This window comes from Staurois parvus, unplaced genomic scaffold, assembly GCF_062004578.1.
Source record: "Staurois parvus isolate SC_StPar_1 unplaced genomic scaffold, SC_StPar_1.0 ptg000124l, whole genome shotgun sequence".
NCBI classification, from domain to species: Eukaryota; Metazoa; Chordata; class Amphibia; order Anura; family Ranidae; genus Staurois; species Staurois parvus.
The window spans coordinates 2,482,122-2,501,504 of record NW_028317920.1 but is presented as its reverse complement, the minus strand read 5'-3'; the positions used below and the strand labels follow the sequence as shown (position 1 = coordinate 2,501,504).

At 37.8% G+C, this 19,383-nt stretch overlaps 1 protein-coding gene across 9 annotated transcripts in view; it reads left to right on the top strand.

Moving 5' to 3' along the window:
- Positions 1-19,383, top strand: part of MITF (melanocyte inducing transcription factor) — a 351,656-nt gene that overhangs the window by 291,803 nt on the left and 40,470 nt on the right. For 5 of the 9 annotated variants that reach the window (XM_089672270.1, XM_089672269.1, XM_089672273.1 and 2 more), the window contains exons 3-4: positions 11,789-12,007; positions 14,518-14,625. In XM_089672270.1, the coding sequence (XP_089528396.1) occupies positions 11,789-12,007; positions 14,518-14,625 (327 nt within the window). Of the gene's footprint in view, positions 1-5,107; positions 5,241-11,788; positions 12,008-14,517; positions 14,626-19,383 lie in introns of those variants that run through there. The other 4 variants (XM_089672274.1, XM_089672278.1, XM_089672276.1 and 1 more) reach the window with 3 other exon arrangements.

Below are 19,383 nucleotides of genomic sequence, written 5' to 3'. Positions count from 1 at the left end.
GTCTCCTTTGTTGGTGTCAGTGGAATGAATAGTGCACCATCATTGGTGTCAATGGAAGGAATGATGTCTTATCAGTGGGACTAATAGTACCTCATATTATTTATTTATTTATTTCTGGTACTTACTGTATATAGTGCCAGCAATTTACGCAGCGCTTTTACAGAAATCGTGCCCCCATATTGGTATCAGTGGGAGAAATAGTGCGCCATCTTTGATATCAATGCGAGGAATAGTGTTCCAACATTTATATCGTGGTAGGAATGGTGAACCATAATTGGTGTCAGTGGGAAGAATGGTGCCCCATTGTTGATGTCAGTGGCAAGAGTAAGTCCCCTTTGTTGCTGTAAGTGGAAGGAATAGTGCACCATCATTGGTGTCAATGGAAGGAATGATGTCTTATCAGTGTTGTCAGTGGGACTAACAGTACCTCATATTATTTATTTATTTCAGGTACTTACTGTAAATAGTGCCAGCAATTTACGCAGCGCTTTTACATATATATTGTACATCAGTCCCTAACCCTCAAGGGGTGTACAATCTAAGGTCCCTAACTTACATACACATACTAGGGCCAATTTAGACAGGATCCAGTTAACCTACCAGTATGTCTTTTGGCAACCGGAGTACTTGGAGGAAACCCACGCAGGCACAGGGAGAACATGCAAACTCCAGGCAGGCGGTGCTGTGGCCAGGATTTGAACCAACAACCCTAGTACTGCCAGGTAGAAGTGCTAACCACTGAGCCACTGTGCTACCCATTATCATATATATTCCTCCCAATAGTGCCCCAGGGCCAGATAAAAGCAAGCAAAGGGCCACATATGGCCCGTGGGCCACACTTTTGAAACCACTGATTTAAATAATATCTGATGATCCTGCTATGAAGGTCCTTGTTCAGGTTCTTATAGGGTGATATCTTTCTATCTCTCTCTCCCAACTGTTGTCACCCTGTTAGGCTTCCCATGGAGACTATAAGCACTCATTCACGCTGACCTATGTATGCCTGCTCATTTTTGCCTGCATGGAATGCATGGGTGTCCTGTGCAGGGGCGGACTGACCATTTGGAAACTCGGGCACTGCCCGAGGGCCCGGGATCAGTAGTGGGCCCCATGAGATGCCCCTGGTACCTTTTTCATAGGCTTTTTTGAGTTTGGGCAAGGACACAGGGGCCCCATGATCCCCTATTGCTCGGGGGCCCCATGAGTTGTCAGTGCGCCCCTGGTCCTGTGCATCCATGTGCAAGCAGTCCTATCCATTGCTATTGGGATGCAGATATTGCATGGACACAGCTGCTGCTCCTAATTTGGGTCTCGTGGTTGTGGATGCGTGTCCCCTAATGCAGACAGTTGCGTTTGGGGACAAACACCCACTTGGCTGTCAAATTGAGAGAAGCAGCTGTGCCTGTGCAGTCTCTGCATCCCAATAGCAATGAATAGGACTGCCAGCACGTAAATACACGGAACACCTATACATTCCATGCAAACAAAAATGGACCTTTGCACAGGTATGCGCATAGGTAAGGTACATAAATGGTAGGTGTATGCAAACGCACAAAAAACGATCGGCCGCTATGCACCAAGGTAACCAAATAAACCTCAAATAACCAAAATATAAGAAATGTGCAGCACTAAAATGAAATAAAATTCAATAATAAGGTACATATAAAAAGCATCATGATAAATAAATTATGAGAATGTTCATAAAGTGACTGTAAGTGCTCATAGGAATCCTGCGTTCTTTTTAATTCGGTGCTTGTGCAATCAGGTAGGAAGAAATGCGCACTCACTGGAACGCATAATAAAATGGACGTTTGTATAATAAATCGTGAGGTCATCAAGGTCATCTGAGTTAGGGCAGGAATGGGGTTGAATCCCTCACAGTATATGGATCCTGGGGCTTTAACTGTTGATCAGGAGAATACCAGAGTTCCCTTGCAGATGAGTGAGGCCGCTCTCCTCCTAGAACATGGCGCTGTACAGGTTGGGGATGGATGGAGGGGACCGGCGCCTAATGAGATCTCATATTTATGAACATTTTCATAATTTATTTATCATGATGTTTTTTATATGTACTTTTTATTGAATTTTATTTACTTTTAGCGCTGTACATTTCTTGTATATTATAGGTTAGGTACACTTGTGTGAATGAGCCCTAAATGGCAGTTTCAGCTCACATTACCCATGTACCCATGTATTGGCATTGCTGTCACTGTCAGGAAAACCACCCTGAGAAATGCCATGCGGCCATCAACGAAGGAGATAATGGATCTTTCCAAACTCAAAAAAGCCTATGAAAAATTCCTATTTACGTTAGTCACTCTTTCAGTTCTGTAGCTTTTGGGATTTTATGTGAATTCCAGAACTGTATTTTATCACATTAGTGGATAATAATTTCAAAATAGAATAGCACAGCATTGTTTTATTATCATGAAAGCGAAACTACAGCTGGGAAATATCATGTTCCCCACCCTGCTAGATAGGACTGTACTGTGGGGCAGAGCTGAGTAAATCTAAGAACTGGATGGTCAGAAATACAAACAGGTAAAAAAGCTCTCCTATATGTATGTAATCTGTGTTTTTATCAGTTTTCTGGGAGTTCAGCTTTAACAGCTTTCCCACCGTCCTATAGCAGAAATACTGCTACAGGGTGGCAGGGGTGCGCAAAGTCACTTATATATACGTGATCTTGCATTTCCGAGTAGGGGCGGCCTCCCTGTTGATCACCGGGTCCCAGCCGGTGTTTCCCCGCCGGCACCCGGTGATCGCCGTGTATCACCGATGGGGGAAAGACCAGTATGTAAACAATACAGATCTCTCCCCTGTTTGCTCCTGCACACTGCTTTGTATGGCTCTGCATCACTGGCGTCCCGAGGCAGGTGCGGGGGGTGCGCGCCGCACTGGGTGACACTGGGTGACACAACTGGGTAAGTTGTAAAGCAAGCTGACGATCCCTGCAGGATGGATTCAATCCATCCTGCGGGGATCGTCGGCTTTCTTTACAACTTATATTTTCATGGAGCAGGTCTGGTGTCACCCCGTATAGGTTGCGTGCCGACGATCCCTGAAGGATAGATCGGAACTGCAGATTGGGGAGCATAATGGATCGGAGTCCGATCCATTATGCTGAATCCACAGATCCGATCCTTTCTGCGGGAATCGTCAAAGGGGGTGTTACCAAGTGTTACTGCACCGGGTGACACCAACCCTAGGGATGCCCCTGCTTTGCATAGCATACAAAGCAGTGTGCTTACAGTGAAGCACACACAGCACACGGTTAACCCTTTGATCACCTCAGATGTTAACCCCTTCCTGCCCAGTGTCATTAGTACAGTGTCAGTATTTTTTATTAGTATTGATCACTGTATTGGTGTCACCGGGGATGTCAGTGACAGTCTGTTCCCCCCCAGTGTCAAAATGCCCGCTGCAGTCCCACAGTCCTGCTGATCATCGCCATTACTAGTGTAAAAAAAAAAAAAATCCAGTATCTATACCGCCATTTGTAAACGCTATAAAACAATTAATTTACATGCACTGGGATTTTTCTTTTAGCAAAGACATGTAGCAGAATACCTTTTGGCCTAAATTTATGACGAAATTAAATTTTTAAATTTTTTTTTACTGGACATGTTTAATAGCAAAAAGTCAAAAATATTGTTTTTCTCTAATAATTGGCGGTCTTTTTTTTTTATAGCACAAAAAATAAAAACCGCAGAGGTGAAATACTACCGAAAGAAAGCTCTATTTGTGAGGGAAAAAAGGACATAAATTTAATTTGGGTGCAGCGATGCATGACCGCGCAATTGTCAGTTAAAGTAACGCAGCGCCGTATCACAAAAAATGTCCCGGTCAAGAAGGGGGGGTAAATCCTCTAGAGCAGGGGCGCACTGACAACTCATGGGGCCCCCGGGCAATAGGGGATCATGGGGCCCCTGTGTCCTTGCCCAAACTCAAACCTGAGTGGATCTACTTTTCCTCCTGTGTCCATCTCGGCTGCTATGGTAGCTAATAGAATAGAAACGTCCTCTTGTTGGTGGGACTTTAAAGGCACAAGTTTGTCAATTAAGGAGCTAATGAATCATCTGATGCAGCCTGGCTTGTCCACACACCATAATCCTACTTCTAGGCAAAAAATCCAGAAGTGGTCTTTTCTTCTTGAGAAATCTTTATTGGGTTTTTGGGAGTTGAGTCATCTTCATTTTCTTGTTCTTCCCACACAGCACCATCCTATTAGCATACTTGTGCGCAGGGGCGGACTGAAAACTCATGGGGCCCCTGGGCAATAGGGGATCATGGGGCCCCTGTGTCCTTGCCCAAACTCAAAAAAGCCTATGAAAAGGTACCAGGGGCATCTCATGGGGCCCCCTACTGACCCCGGGCCCTCGGGCAGTGCCCGAGTTTCCAAATGGTCAGTCCGCCCCTGCTCTGGAGAGCAAGTGGTTAATCTGAACGGCCCATCAGCAAAGGTGTCCTAAAACGTGTACTTTCTTGAAATATGCTACAGCGAGTTTTTAAATGTAGTACAATGCTGGTAGCGGTGCCTGCGTAAATGAGATTATCCGTATCTTCTGTTACAAATGCGTACATCTCCTCGGAAAAATCATAACCAAAAATGACCTTAAGTGGGGCAAATTAATAGTTACAGTAGCCAGCGATAGCATCTAACACAGCGACCTACACAGGGCCATCAAGGAGCCATCTTTTATGTATGGAAGCCTGACACGTGTACAGGAGACTCATGCGTAGCAATCCTGATGCCGTGTCTTTTTTTTTTTTTTTTTTTAAAAACGAACACACAACTTTTAACCTTACAGTTTAGAAAGACAGACCATGGTCTATGGGCAGCACTGGAACAAAAGATGAATAGACCAAACGCCCCGAGCGCTTTGTCAATTTGACTTTGATAGCATGCTCCCTTAAAAGAGGTCCTTTTATGTTTATGAAAAAGAATGACGTCAAAGTCGTCAGAAAAAATAGTATCCAGATAAATGGCAACACTTGCCCGGCTCCCAAAAAGCCCAGTCTATGAGCTGTTTGTTTCTTTACACGCGTAACTAATTAGCTTAGCTTATTATAAGCCCTAGATAGCCGTAATGAAGTTTCTGGTGCGGACTTTAGAAAACTTGTTTGTGGAGGTTGAATAAAGCAGCTTGAGAGCTAAAGATAACCAAAATTTAGGTGATTTTAGGCTAAAACCATTGGACCGTAGTATGTTGGAAATGCTTGACTATAACCATTACCAGGTGGGATTAAATTCTTTTTATATCTTCTTCTTCTTTTTATTATTATTGTTTTTTTTTTTTAATATAATTTTTTTTAGTACATTACTATATTGAGTAATGGGTGCTTTTTCTTAAGCGCTAGTTCTGAAATGCAATAATTCATGGCGACCAATCAGAATTCATGCTTCTGAAGTCAAACCAGGGCCATATTAATTCTGATTAATTGCTGCAGATTGCTGCACTTAAAAAATAAGCAGTTTTGAAAATAATAATCTAGTTTTTTAAAAATCAATCTGTTTTTATTATTCGTCGTATTATAGAAAAATTGGTAGCAAAACTTTTCAGAAGCACAAAGGAATATAAATTAGATAAACTACTATTGTTGTGATATTCCCCTATTTTTTACTCTCCGTCTTAAAAAGAAATTGTCAAAAAAAATAGCACTTGTAATACAGTAGCTCACTAATTAGGTAAAATGACATGCTTTTGTGAAGACTGTCAATGAACAGATTAAGGTACAAAAGTATCAATTCTCTAAGCTGTGTGACTTGTGATATCTGTTGTTTTTTTTTCTCTATGCTTGTTCATTTGTCTCTTAGTGCATACAATAGATGTGCTATCATTATTCCTTTGAAGGTTATAGCTTTTTAGCAAACATTTTGCTCAATGCATGTGTTAAATATTGTAAAAATGTAATTTTTTTTGCATTAAACATACTTCTCTCCCCTAGATAACAAACCTTGGATTTCTCGATTTTTTTTTTTGACAAAAATAAGTATTTTATTTAAGGGAAAAAAAGTAATGCATGCCTTGTATAGAATAGAAAACAAATACATTGGACTAATCTTTTATTATTATTATTTTAATATTTTGAACACATTTTTAATTATTTCTTGCTATTATTATTATTAGTACTGTAGAAGTAGTATTTTAATACTTTGGCCTCATTTTTAACTATTTATCATTATTTTTATTAGTATCAGTAGTAGTAGTAATAGAAGTAATATTATTATTATTTTTTAATTATTATTATTATTAGTAGTAGTACTGTAGAAGTAGTATTTTAATACTTTGGCCTCATTTTTAACTATTTATCATTATTTTTATTAGTATCAGTAGTAGTAGTAATAGTAGTAATATTATTATTATTTTTTAATTATTATTATTAGTAGTAGTAGTACTGTAGAAGTAGTATTTTAATACATTGGCTTCATTTTTAACTATTTATCATTATTTTTATTAGTATCAGTAGTAGTAATAATAGTAGTAATATTATTATTATTTTTTAATTATTATTATTATTAGTAGTAGTACTGTAGAAGTAGTATTTTAATACATTGGCCTTATTTTTAACTATTTATCATTATTTTTATTAGTATCAGTAGTAGTAGTAATAGTAGTAATATTATTATTTTTTAATTATTATTATTAGTAGTAGTAGTACTGTAGAATTAGTATTTTAATATATTGGACTCATTTTTAATTATTTATCATTATTTTTATTAGTATCAGTAGTAGTAGTAATAGTAGTAATATTATTATTTTTTAATTATTATTATTAGTAGTAGTACTGTAGAAGTAGTATTTTAATACATTGGCCTCATTTTTAACTATTTATCATTATTTTTATTAGTATCAGTAGTAGTAGTAATAGTAGTAATATTATTATTTTTTAATTATTATTATTATTATTATTAGTAGTAGTACTGTAGAATTAGTATTTTATTATATTGGACTCATTTTTAATTATTTATCATTATTTTTATTAGTATCAGTAGTAGTAGTAATAGTAGTAATATTATTATTTTTTTAATTATTATTATTATTATTAGTAGTAGTACTGTAGAATTAGTATTTTAATATATTGGACTCATTTTTAATTATTTATCATTATTTTTATTAGTATCAGTAGTAGTAGTAATAGTAGTACTATTATTATTATTTTTTAATTATTAATATTATTATTATTAGTAGTAGTACTGTAGAAGTATTATTTTAATACATTGGCCTCATTTTTAACTATTTATCATTATTTTTATTAGTATCAGTAGTAGTAGTAATAGTAGTAATATTATTATTATTTTTTAATTATTATTATTATTAGTAGTAGTACTGTAGAATTAGTATTTTAATATGTTGGACTAATTTTTAATTATTTATCATTATTTTTATTAGTATCAGTAGTAGTAGTAATAGTAGAAATATTATTATTATTATTATTATTTTTTAATTATTATTAGTATCAGTAGTAGTAGTAATAGTAGAAATATTATTATTATTATTATTTTTTAATTAATATGATTATTATTAGTAGTAGTAGTACTGTAGAATTAGTATTTTAATACATTGGACTTATTTTTAATTATTTATCATTATTTTTACTAGTGTTAGTAGTAGTAGTAATATTATTATTATTTTTAAGTATTATTATTATTAATAATAGTAATAATAATACTATTGACTAATTCTACCTGTGATTTTTAGCTTTTTTTAATAATCACCCCTGTTTTGGGTGTGAGCAACATCCCTGGGATCATCTACGGGCTTGGATGCACATGGTCACATTTGCTTATGTAAAGTGCAGTGGCATGTATACAAATGCAGGAACCTGAACTGGTGTGTGTGTGCGTGTGCGTGGGGGGGGGGGGGGGGGTGCCAAACAATGCCTCCCCTCATCACCTGTGTATGTTTGCGTTTAACAAATCAGGAAAACAAAGCCAGCGCTTCACTTTTAGATATAATGGGAGATTATTTTATATCAGCCCATAAACATTGTGCTGCGAGGCTGTCATGCCCAGAGCATATTTCACCCTTTTTAAAAATATCCTGTAAACTGAACATCTGAATGGCGTATAACACCAGCGTCAATGAGCTTACGTAAACCAACTTGCTCCTGAGTGTGAACCAGGCATAACAGTTCTGCTAAGATAATATATTCCCTTTACTGGAAATAGTAAAAAGATTTTTATTACTATTCTATTACAAAACTTGCAAATTAGAAAACACTTAAAAATGTAAAAGGACTCTTGACTTTGCGAGGCAAGACATCAAAGTACTTAATACATAACCATCAAGAGATAAAGAAAAGGCATATAAATGGTTCATTGATATGACACATTCTTACGTTTTGTTATCTGTGAGCTATACAATATTTTCTTGCACTTATTTAGAATTGATGTATATGAGTCTTACAATAATGGATGTTAGGTTTACTTTTATGAAATAACAGTGGGATTGTGTAAACGTTGCATGATTTGAAAAATGACCATCAACAGTGATGTGCTTTGACATGAGTATATTGTCATATCATATAAGGTGAACTGTAGGTATAAAACATTAAATATTGTATTTCGGATATTATCAACTATAGTAATGGGAGTATCATGATGCTTCATAATTGTTTTTATGTGTGATATGCTAAGTGATATGCTAAGGATATGGGGAGCTCGATTCACAAGATTGGTTTGTGACAGCAAGGAGTTTGAGTTTGGCTTTTATAGATGTACATTTTATATATATTATTATTATTATTATTATTATTATTATACAGGATTTATATAGCGCCAACAGGTTGCTCGGCGCTTTGCAATATAAGGGAGACAGTACAATTACAATACATTTCAGTACAGAAGGAATAGGAGGGCCCGGCTCGTGGAGCTTACAATCTAAAGGAAGGGGGAGGTGATACAAAAGGTGATATATATATAAATTGTAATATAAGGAGTTTGAGTTTGGCTTTTATAGATGTACATTTTATATATATATATATATATATACATTTATATATATATATTATTATTATACAGGATTTATATAGCGTTGCATTTTTGGTTCAATAGACTTCAATGGAAACTCTGCAGAAAAGCAGCTTTTGATGTTTTGTGTTTTAAATCTGCCTAGCAACAAGAAAAATTAAAAAAAAAAAAAACGCATAAAAATGCTGCAAAAACATGCCAGAAAAGCAAGTGCAAAAATGCAAATTGCACTGCAGAAACAGATCAAACGCAGACTGCATAGGTGTGAACCTAGTCTTAAGCATTAACAACAAAACCTGGAAGCTGATTGGTTTCTATACATAGCTGCACTATTTCGCACTTTGCACTTTTAGTAAATAGCTCCCATTAGCTGATTTACATCTGTCATAGTATAACACAGCTCACAATTAATACTTTGTACCTTCAAACTTTTTACATATATTATTATTTTTATTCTATTATATTAGTTCATGCAGCTTTTGTTTGCTGTTTGAAGTGTTTAATATTTTTGTATTTTATTCATTTTTAAACAGTTTAAGACAGGAGCAACAAATCATGCCCACGCAGGGGCAATCAATTGCACATAAAATGAAGTGTTTAATATTTTTGAAGATTAATATTGATCACTCTCATTCTGAAAACTCTAGTTGACTGGCACTCTTTTTTTGATTTGATCTTTTGTATCATTACTTTTTAAATTACTGACCCAGAATAAATATGCTGCTCGGTTGTGTATTAATAGATAGTGGTTATGGCGCACTAGTATAGAGTCGGCTGATGACCATATGCATAAAGGGCAGCACAGTGGCTAAATGGTTAGCACTTCCACCAGGCAGTACTAGAATCGTTGGTTCGAATTCCAACCAAGGCACCACCTGCCTGGAGTTTGCATGTTCTCCCTGTGCCTGTGTGGGTTTCCTCAGGGTACCCTGGTTTCCTCCCACACGCCAAAGACATGCTGGTAGGTTAATTGGCTCCTGTCTAAATTGGCCCTAGTATCTGTATGTATGAATGTGAGTTAGGGACCTTAGATTGTACTCCCCTTGAGGGTTAGGGACCTTAGATTGTACGCCCCTTGAGGGTTAGGGACCTTAGATTGTACGCCCCTTGAGGGTTAGGGACCTTAGATTGTACACCCCTTGAGGGTTAGGGACCTTAGATTGTACACCTCTTGAGGGTTAGGGACCTTAGATTGTACGCCCCTTGAGGGTTAGGGACCTTAGATTGTACACCCCTTGAGGGTTAGGGACCTTAGATTGTACACCCCTTGAGGGTTAGGGACCTTAGATTGTACGCCCCTTGAGGGTTAGGGACCTTAGATTGTACTCCCCTTGAGGGTTAGGGACCTTAGATTGTACGCCCCTTGAGGGTTAGGGACCTTAGATTGTACGCCCCTTGAGGGTTAGGGACCTTAGATTGTACGCCCCTTGAGGGTTAGGGACCTTAGATTGTACGCCCCTTGAGGGTTAGGGACCTTAGATTGTACGCCCCTTGAGGGTTAGGGACCTTAGATTGTACGCCCCTTGAGGGTTAGGGACCTTAGATTGTACACCCCTTGAGGGTTAGGGACCTTAGATTGTACGCCCCTTGAGGGTTAGGGACTGATGTGAATGTATAATATATATGTAAAGTGCTGTGTAAATTGACAGCGCTATATAAGTACCTGGAATAAATAAAGCGTTTGTATATAGAGTTCAGTGGGAAAAGTCCTGCTTATCGTCAACCACTCTCTGCAGCACTTCTATGAGACTGAAGAATCTCTAGGAGTAAGGTATATTTATTACTACAGAGAACCAGCAAACACAAATGCTCCTGCGTTTGGGGATGGACTCGATGCAGGCTACAACCACATAAGGAATGTCCTGGAATATTTGCACCTTGCTGCCCTCAATAGACAGGGGAATTCCAAATATACTGAATGAGGAAAGAACAAACAGGGGGCGCAGAGGCCTAGTGCATTACTATAAAAAATGTTTAATAACAAATAAAGTATGTGTTGTACTCAGTCTGGGGAAGAGGCAAGTCTTCGAAACGCGTCACTTATTGGATGTCTACACTCCCTATTGCGGACTGTTACTCAGCGCGGTGTTGACCCAGCTGTTCTTTACGATGTGCCTTGACTTTATTGTCGTTTGTGAGTACAACACATATTTTATTTCTTATTAAATATTTTTTATGGTCATATTTATTACTATTATTATTATTATACAGGATTTATATAGCGCCAACAGTTTGCTCAGCGATTTACAATATAATGGGAGACAATACAGCAATGATACAGTTTAATACAAGAGGGATCGGAGGGCCCTGCTCCTTGGTGCTTACAATCTAAGAGGGAGGGGCTAGTGGTACAAAAGGTAGTAACTGTGGGGGATGGACTGGTAGGAGGAGTAGAAGATTCCATTATTAGCTGAGGGCTGGATAGGCTTCCCTAAAGAGATAGGTTTTCAGAGATCGCCTAAAAGTGAGCAGAGTAGGCGATAGTCTGATAAATTGGGGTAGAGAGTTCCAGTGGATGGGGGAAGCTCTGGAGAAGTCCTGGATTACTACACTCAGATTGCGCCCCATGCTATTTTTATTTCATTTAATGAAAACGTGTGCTGGGTCAATGACACAACCAAACTAGGATTATGTAAAAGGAGGAATCTGTGGCAGCCTTCAAAGATTTCCTTGAAATGGTGTTTGAAGTTAGATGTCTGTTAGCTCTGATGTCACCACCTACGCTCATGTTGTTGTTTTCCAACCATTGTAGGATATTAAGCCATGGTAGCTGACTTTTACAGAACACTAATGATCTTTGACTTTATTTGGTAGGTGCAGACCCACCTTGAAAATCCAACAAAGTACCACATCCAGCAGGCACAGAAACAGCAGGTGCAACAATACCTGACAACCGCCAAGCATTCTAACAAAGCACTAAGCTTGCCCTGTCCGAACCAGCCAGGAGACCACATGATGCCACCTGGGACCGGGAGCAGCGCGCCCAACAGCCCCATGGCTATGCTGACTCTTAGCACAACCTGTGAGAAAGAGGTAAACACGTTGACTCCTTTACTGCCATGTAATTTACCTAAAGTTTTCAATTTTGCTATATCAACACAATTTTGTTAATAAACCTGCTAAATATTTTCATCAGAAATTAGGCTCAATTTCAGGAATGCCCATCATGTTGGGTAGGGGTCTCAAGGAGAGTGAGATATGGAGTCCTCATATTAAATGTACTAGATGCTTCTGAAGAGTGATCCAAGGTGAATTACTCGTCAAGCATCCAATTGCGTGCAGAAGTTTCTACTACATACGATTGGATGTATAAATAGAAAACAGGCTTTCTTTTGCATTATAGTTGCTCAGGCCCAGATTGTTTTTGAAGGCCCAGGGGTCTCTAGACTATGGCCCTCCAGCTGTTGAAGTACTACAAGATTCACAGAATATAACTGGATACTAACATTTATAGGTAAAGTTGATCCAGGGAATATCCAATTGGCTCTCGGGGGATCAGGAAGGAATTTTTTCCCCCGCAGGAGCAAATTGGATCATGCTTTGCTGGGTTTTTTGCCTTCCTCTGGATCAACTGTGGGTGTAGGATTACAGTTTTCTTTTTTTTAACTGCATGGACTTTTGTCTTTTTTCAGCCAGACTAACTATGTAACTATGGTGTCTGTTTATGAACCAGCGGTAATAGATCGCTGCTCAGTTCTCCGGCATTCTCGGAGAACACAGTTCTCCTGTGAATGCAGTTTATGAAGCAGTTCTCCGAACGAAGAGAGAACGGTCTCCAAACGCTGGAGAACGGTCTACAAACTCTGGAAAATGGCTGATTTTACTATAATCTCACGAGATTACAGTAAAAGATCAGTTTACTAAGCAGAGGTAAATTATCTCTGCTTAGTTTGCGGTCCCTCTGATTCTCCAGCTCTGAGCTGGAGAATCTGGAGGGAGAACACAGATCTCCAGAGAAGGGCTGACATGATCTCCTGAGTGTTATAAACTGTGAATGACCAGAGAATAGCTGAGATCCGTTGAATCGCAGCTATTCTCTGTGTCATAAACGGACACTTATATCTTTTATGGGGTATATCTGAATTTTGGAGCTGCCTTGTTTGGATTCATTAAGAACAGCATAGTGCCAGCCATCTAAAGCTGATCCCGACTCTTAAAGGGGAGCAAGCATGTTCAGACCTTTGAGCCGCCATCTTTTGTCAATTTGGTGGTTGATCCTTCCTCTGGATAAACTGTGAGCGTAGGATTATACATTTTTTTTTTTGTGGAATAGATTCCCTCAAGAGTTGGTTCTGGCCAGCTCAGTGGATTGCTTTAAAAAAGGCCTGGATTCTTTCTTAGATACACAGAATATAACTAAATACTAACATTTATAGGTAAAGTTGTTCCAAGGAATATCCGATTGCCTCTCGGGGGATCAGGAAGGATTTTTTTTTCCCTGCAGGAGCAAATCATGCTTTGCTGGTTTTTTTTTTTGTCTTCCTCTGGATCAACTGTGGGTATACGATTATAACTTTTTTTTTTAATGGTTGAACTGGATGGACTTTTGTCTTTTTTCAGCCAGACTAACTATGTAACTACAAGTCCCATCATGCCTCTGCCTCTGGAAGTCTTGCCAGTGGCTGTCAGAGTCTTGCAAGGCCTCATGAGATTTGCAGTTCCTCAACACCTGGAGGGCCATAGTTTGGAGACCCATGGAAAATCATCAGCAGACTGACAGCTGGGGAACCTGAAAATGACCCAATGACACTGATTTATTAAACAAGCAGAGAATGTACACTTTGTAAAGTGAATGTTTGCTTTGTGAAAATCACTTAATGATGTGCAGAGGAAAAAAATTATATTTTGCTTGCACATGGGAGTGACTGAAAAGAACACAACTTTATCTCATTCACTAAAAACATTAACTTGCCAATGGGAAAATTCTCTACTTCTTTAGTAAATAAAGGCAATAAAAATTACAAAAATGTAGACCAGTTGTTATTTTTATAAAGCTAATGAATTAAAATGTAGTTTCTCTACAGGTGGATATTAAGAAAAATATTCAAAAATGTATTTAAAATACTTCCATGTATTTTGCTCCCTTAAAGTTTTCCCAAGAGTTTATTATTTTATTAAAAATTTTACGATTTTTTTTTTCAGAAATAGATTGTCATTCAATGATTACTTAACGACAGTCAGTTGCATGATTCTCATCAGCAGTCCCTACAAATGCAAGGCTTTAATGCACATTGTCATGCCTGTAATATATGTAACACATATCAGGATGCAGTGTGTTGTGTCTTTGAACATTTCTTAGCTGTTTTTTTCAAGCCATAGGATAGATTTTGTGTTTAGGAACACTTTGCAAACACTGCATTAAATATGAATTGGAGGGAAAACACTAAGGAAATATTTTACAGGTAATTAACAGCCACATTTTATATTATTGGTAATATTGTAGGGTTGAGTGAAAATCTGATTTTCCAACATGCTGTCAACTCTAATCTGTTTCATGGGGCTGGATATTTGGAATCCATTGGCTTTTTTGTCTTTTCTTTTAGTTTTATACTTGTAAAAAAATCAGCCCTGTCCCTGGAAGCAAAGTTGAAAAGAGGCCGTTTGGATCCCCTTACGAGTTCACCTACCACGATTCTGGAGCTTACACACAGGTGAACAGCCTCCTCACTATTTTGGAGTGGGGAAATTGATCTGGGTTCACTATTTAAAAGAAGACTGTACTAAAAGAACTGTGGAAGTTGCCATTGCTCACTCATCTCTCTAAAAATGATAGTTGCCTAGCTGTCATGCTCATCTAATTTCATTTATTTTTGAGTCCTTAGCAGATCAGAGTTTGTACAAGTTCCACAAAACAGAAAATACAAAGTAACTAGCATTTTCAGAGGTGGTCAGCAATGGAAGTGACATTTCTCTAAGTACAGAATTCCTTTATTTGACTGACATAAGATATTATAACATCACTTGCAATCGTATCCCTTGGGCTACAAAAATGTGGAAGTGAAATGGTGAGGGATTCAGAGGACCCTATTACCAGTTCAAAATGAGGTTGAGTGAATTGGTTCCTTGGCAAATCAGGCAAGATTATTGGATTCTTGAGTATCTATTTATCTCCCAAATCTTAGTGGCTTTTCGATAATTGCTACAAATCTATTGTAAAATGATAAAAACAGAAATAAATAAATGTTTTATATCAGACTCGTTAAATCAGACAAAGAGCAATACAAAAGGGTAGTAAACCACAGATACCAATCAGAAATTATCTTTTGAGGTTTTGACTTCTGTAAAGCCACAACATTCTTTTTTTGGTTTTAGGGAGAATGTGGAAAAGTCAAGCTGGCCATAAACGGATTGAGATGTGGCCAGTTCAGCAGGGACCAGATGAATTTTGATTCATCTATGGCCATTCCTGTTCCAGAGAAATCAATCTAACGATTGACTTCTCTTGAACCGGCTTGTTGGAAATGCTTCCTTCAAGATCCATTAGTGCAGGGGTGTCCAAACTATGGCCCTCCAGCTGTTGAAGTACTAAAAGTCCCATCATGCCTCTGCTTCTGGGTGTCTTGCCTGAGGATGTCAGAGTCTTGCAAGGCCTCATGGGACTTGCTGTTCCTCAACACCTGGAGGGCCATAGTTTGGACACCCCTGCATTAATGGCTGTTGTCGTTCAAGAGAAGTTGATCTAATGATTGAATTCTCTCGAACCGGCTTGTTGGAAAATCTACCTCCATCCACCTTGCTTTTGTAGATTGGGGAATTAATTCAGTTTCTTCCAATCAGCCAACAGGCTGATCAAAAAGACAAAACAAAAAACAAATTGATATATATATAGCAAGCCGAAACTCTTTCTGGTTTTTATTGCTAATTGTGGGGGATTTGCTGACTCTGTTGGTCCGACTCCTAGTGACCATTGACCCCCAGTACAGGACTTCATGGAAAATACAAAATATTGTATTACATACAGCAAATGAGAAGGCACCTCTTAACCATTCCCTACTCAAAAAAAATGGCTTTACATACAGTCCCCTATAAAATGATGCCAACCCCCTATATAGACCATTATAAATAAATACAGGAAAGACTGCAGATTCTCTACACAGCCTTCTCCATTAAGCTAGTTGCACATTAAACAGTAAAGCTAAATCTGAAAGATCTTTATCCTGTTTACCTTACAGAGGTGTTACTGCCAAAGATAGCTTTTGCCTTAAATAATTCAGTCTCAACTTCTATTTAAAAAAAAAAGACTTCCGATGAAAAAGTGTATTCTTTCACTTCTTTAAAGGTGGTTTATGCGATTTGTAGATCTGTGTCATACAAATAAAGAATTAGCTATGTTACATTGCATTTTATGTAAAATGTTTTATTATATAGTATTTATTTTTGGTATATGTTAAGTTATTTTAGCTGTATATTTGTTCTACTTTAAAGATTTTAAAGATTTAAATGGACAAGGCCTATTCACACTTGCCCATTGTTCTGGAGCAAAACACATGAATTTTACTAAATGGACATGTGTAGTATGTTATATTAACTCCCAAATAATAATGATAACTCCCCAGTCATTTTTATATATGTAATAATAACTCCCCTAGTTTTGAAGAAGCTAAGTGACATAAAAATTGAAAGTAAGAGCTTAAATTAATATACCTTATCTGTTAATATATACCTAAGAGTGTTAACAGGTTTTAATTATTGAAAGTTATCATTAATTATTTGGAGGATCAATTCTTTAAAGCGCCAAATTCTTTAAATCACCAAATTTCAAGCTATAAATGCACTTATTTGTTTAATAATAAACATTTAATTAAAAAAATTACTTTATTTTAGATAACTTATGCCTTTTTCTGTTTGGGAGTTAATATTACATATATAAAAATGACTGGGGAGTTATTATTACATATATAAAAATGACTGGGGAGTTATTATTACATATATAAAAATGACTGGGGAGTTATTATTACCAGGGGCGGACTGACAACTCATGGGGCCCCCGGGCAATAGGGGATCATGGGGCCCCTGTGGCCTTGCCCAAACTCAAAAAAGCCTATGAAAAAGGTACCAGGGGCATCTCATGGGGCCCCCTACTGACCCTGGGCCCTCGGGCAGTGCCCGAGTTTCCAAATGGTCAGTCCGCCCCTGATTATTACATATATAAAAATGACTGGGGAGTTATTATTATTTGGGAGTTAATATAACATACTGCACATGCATGTCAAATAGAAATCACATTGGGCCAGTTCACATCCTTGAACCGCAGTTTGTCTGGAATAGGGCCCATTCACGCCCCTAACGTATGCACGTTGCAGTGCACATAGAACAATGTGAATCCAGAATTGTCTGTCCTTGAATATAAAATAAATACGTTTTGCATTGTCAACATATAAAACCACTTATTATTACCAAGTTAACTTATCGGTTTGGTAATTTAAAATATGTTTCCTTTTATTTTCTTATGCCCCACCTATTTCAAATACAGTTTTTTAGAATTTGTGATACAAACGTTCATGTTATACCAATTTTTAAATAGAGACCTATTGGCTAAAACTGAATGGTGCAAAATCTGGTGGAGCTCTGCACAGAAACCAATCAGCTTCCAGGTTTTATTGTCCAAGCGTAATTGAACAAGCTGAACTTAGATGCTGATTGGCTACTATGCACAGCTGCACCAGATTCTGAGTGCACCAGTTTTAGTAGATCTCCCCCACAAATTTAATTTTTTAAATATTTAAATTATAACGTTCATATTATAAAAACATAGTTGATGTATAAATAGGCATTGTGGTTATTATTATTATATTATTATTATATAGCGCCAACAGTTTGCTCAGCGCTTTACAATATAACGGGAGACAATACAGCAACAATACAGTTCAATATAAGAGGGAAAGGAGGGCCTGATCCTGGGAGCTTACAATCTAGGAGTTCAGTTTTAAGTTATTTATTAACTATCTAGAGTTTTATTTGTTTCTATATCCTTTTTCAGCTGTATTATTGTGAAGTTTATTTAACTTTGTGCAGAAATTAGGGGATACCAGGGCAACAGCACTGCAAATTGTAAATATTTTCCACAGGTTTTGCACTTCCAGATCTTTGACCCACCCTTTAAAAACACCAATCTGCCACTTGGTGAAAGTGCTAAGTAAAGTTTTTTTCTACAAATATGAAAACCAACACGCCCTGGTTGATAAATAGGGTGAATATTACAGTCAGCACTACTTAACACTGAAGAACAAACCTAAGTAAACTTTGGTGAATGCGATCTTACCAACAGTTATTTACTTTTGATTTTTTTTTTTCTGTAAATGTGGTGAAAAATCAGTTAGTAAACCACTGCCTATTCTCCATGCATTGGATAAGATATGTTCATTGAACAGGACTGTATGCTAGCGTTTTAAAATTAAATGAAAAAATGATAAAAGTAATTAATTAATGGATTTCCCCACTAATATAACTAAATAAAGGGTTTCGTGTCTTGGAATTTTTTGGGAGTTAAAATGACTTACTTGGAGCTCAAAAATGTTCAGTAAGGGACTGATTTATAAAACCCCAAAATCCTCTTTCCTGTTTTTTTTTTTTATTTCACTGCATTTATTACCTTAATTTTGTTATTAAAAATGCCGTTTTAGGGCATACATTTGCAACAGCTTGATGATCCCATTATTTCACTAGTTTTGCAGCATATTGCCATTATTAAGCTGTAATTGTTTTCTGAGAAAATTATGGGATTTTGCAATAAATTTGAATAGAATTTTTGGAAGTCAGTATGGAAAATTAGCAGTCTGTCCTGATTGAGCTCTGTATAAAGCAGGATGTCCATAAAATAAAAGATTAATATTTGATCACTATCAAAGTCATGCAGGCTCCACCTCCGCAACATCTCCAAGATACGCACGTTCCTCACCCCAGACACCACCAAACAACTCGTTCACTCCCTCATCATCTCACGCCTGGACTACTGCAACTCCCTCCTCACTGGCCTACCCAAACAAATGCTATCCCCACTCCAGTCTATCCTGAACTCAGCAGCTAGACTCATCCATCTCACCAAGCGCTCCACATCCACCTCCCCCCTCTGCCAATCCCTTCACTGGCTCCCGATTGCCCAACGCATAAAATTCAAATTACTAACTCTGACCTACAAAGCCATTCATAACGCTGCCCCAAGCTACCTAACTGACCTGATACCCAAATACTACCCTACCCGTGCCCTTTGCTCCTCACAGGACCTCCTACTCTCCAGCTCCCTGGTCTCCTCCTCCCACGCCCGACTGCAGGACTTCTCCAGGACTTCCCCCATCCTCTGGAACTCCCTACCCCAATCCATCAGACTGTCACCTACCCTCCTCACCTTCAGGCGCACCCTAAAAACCCATCTCTTCAGGGAAGCCTACCCCACCCTCACCTAACAACCG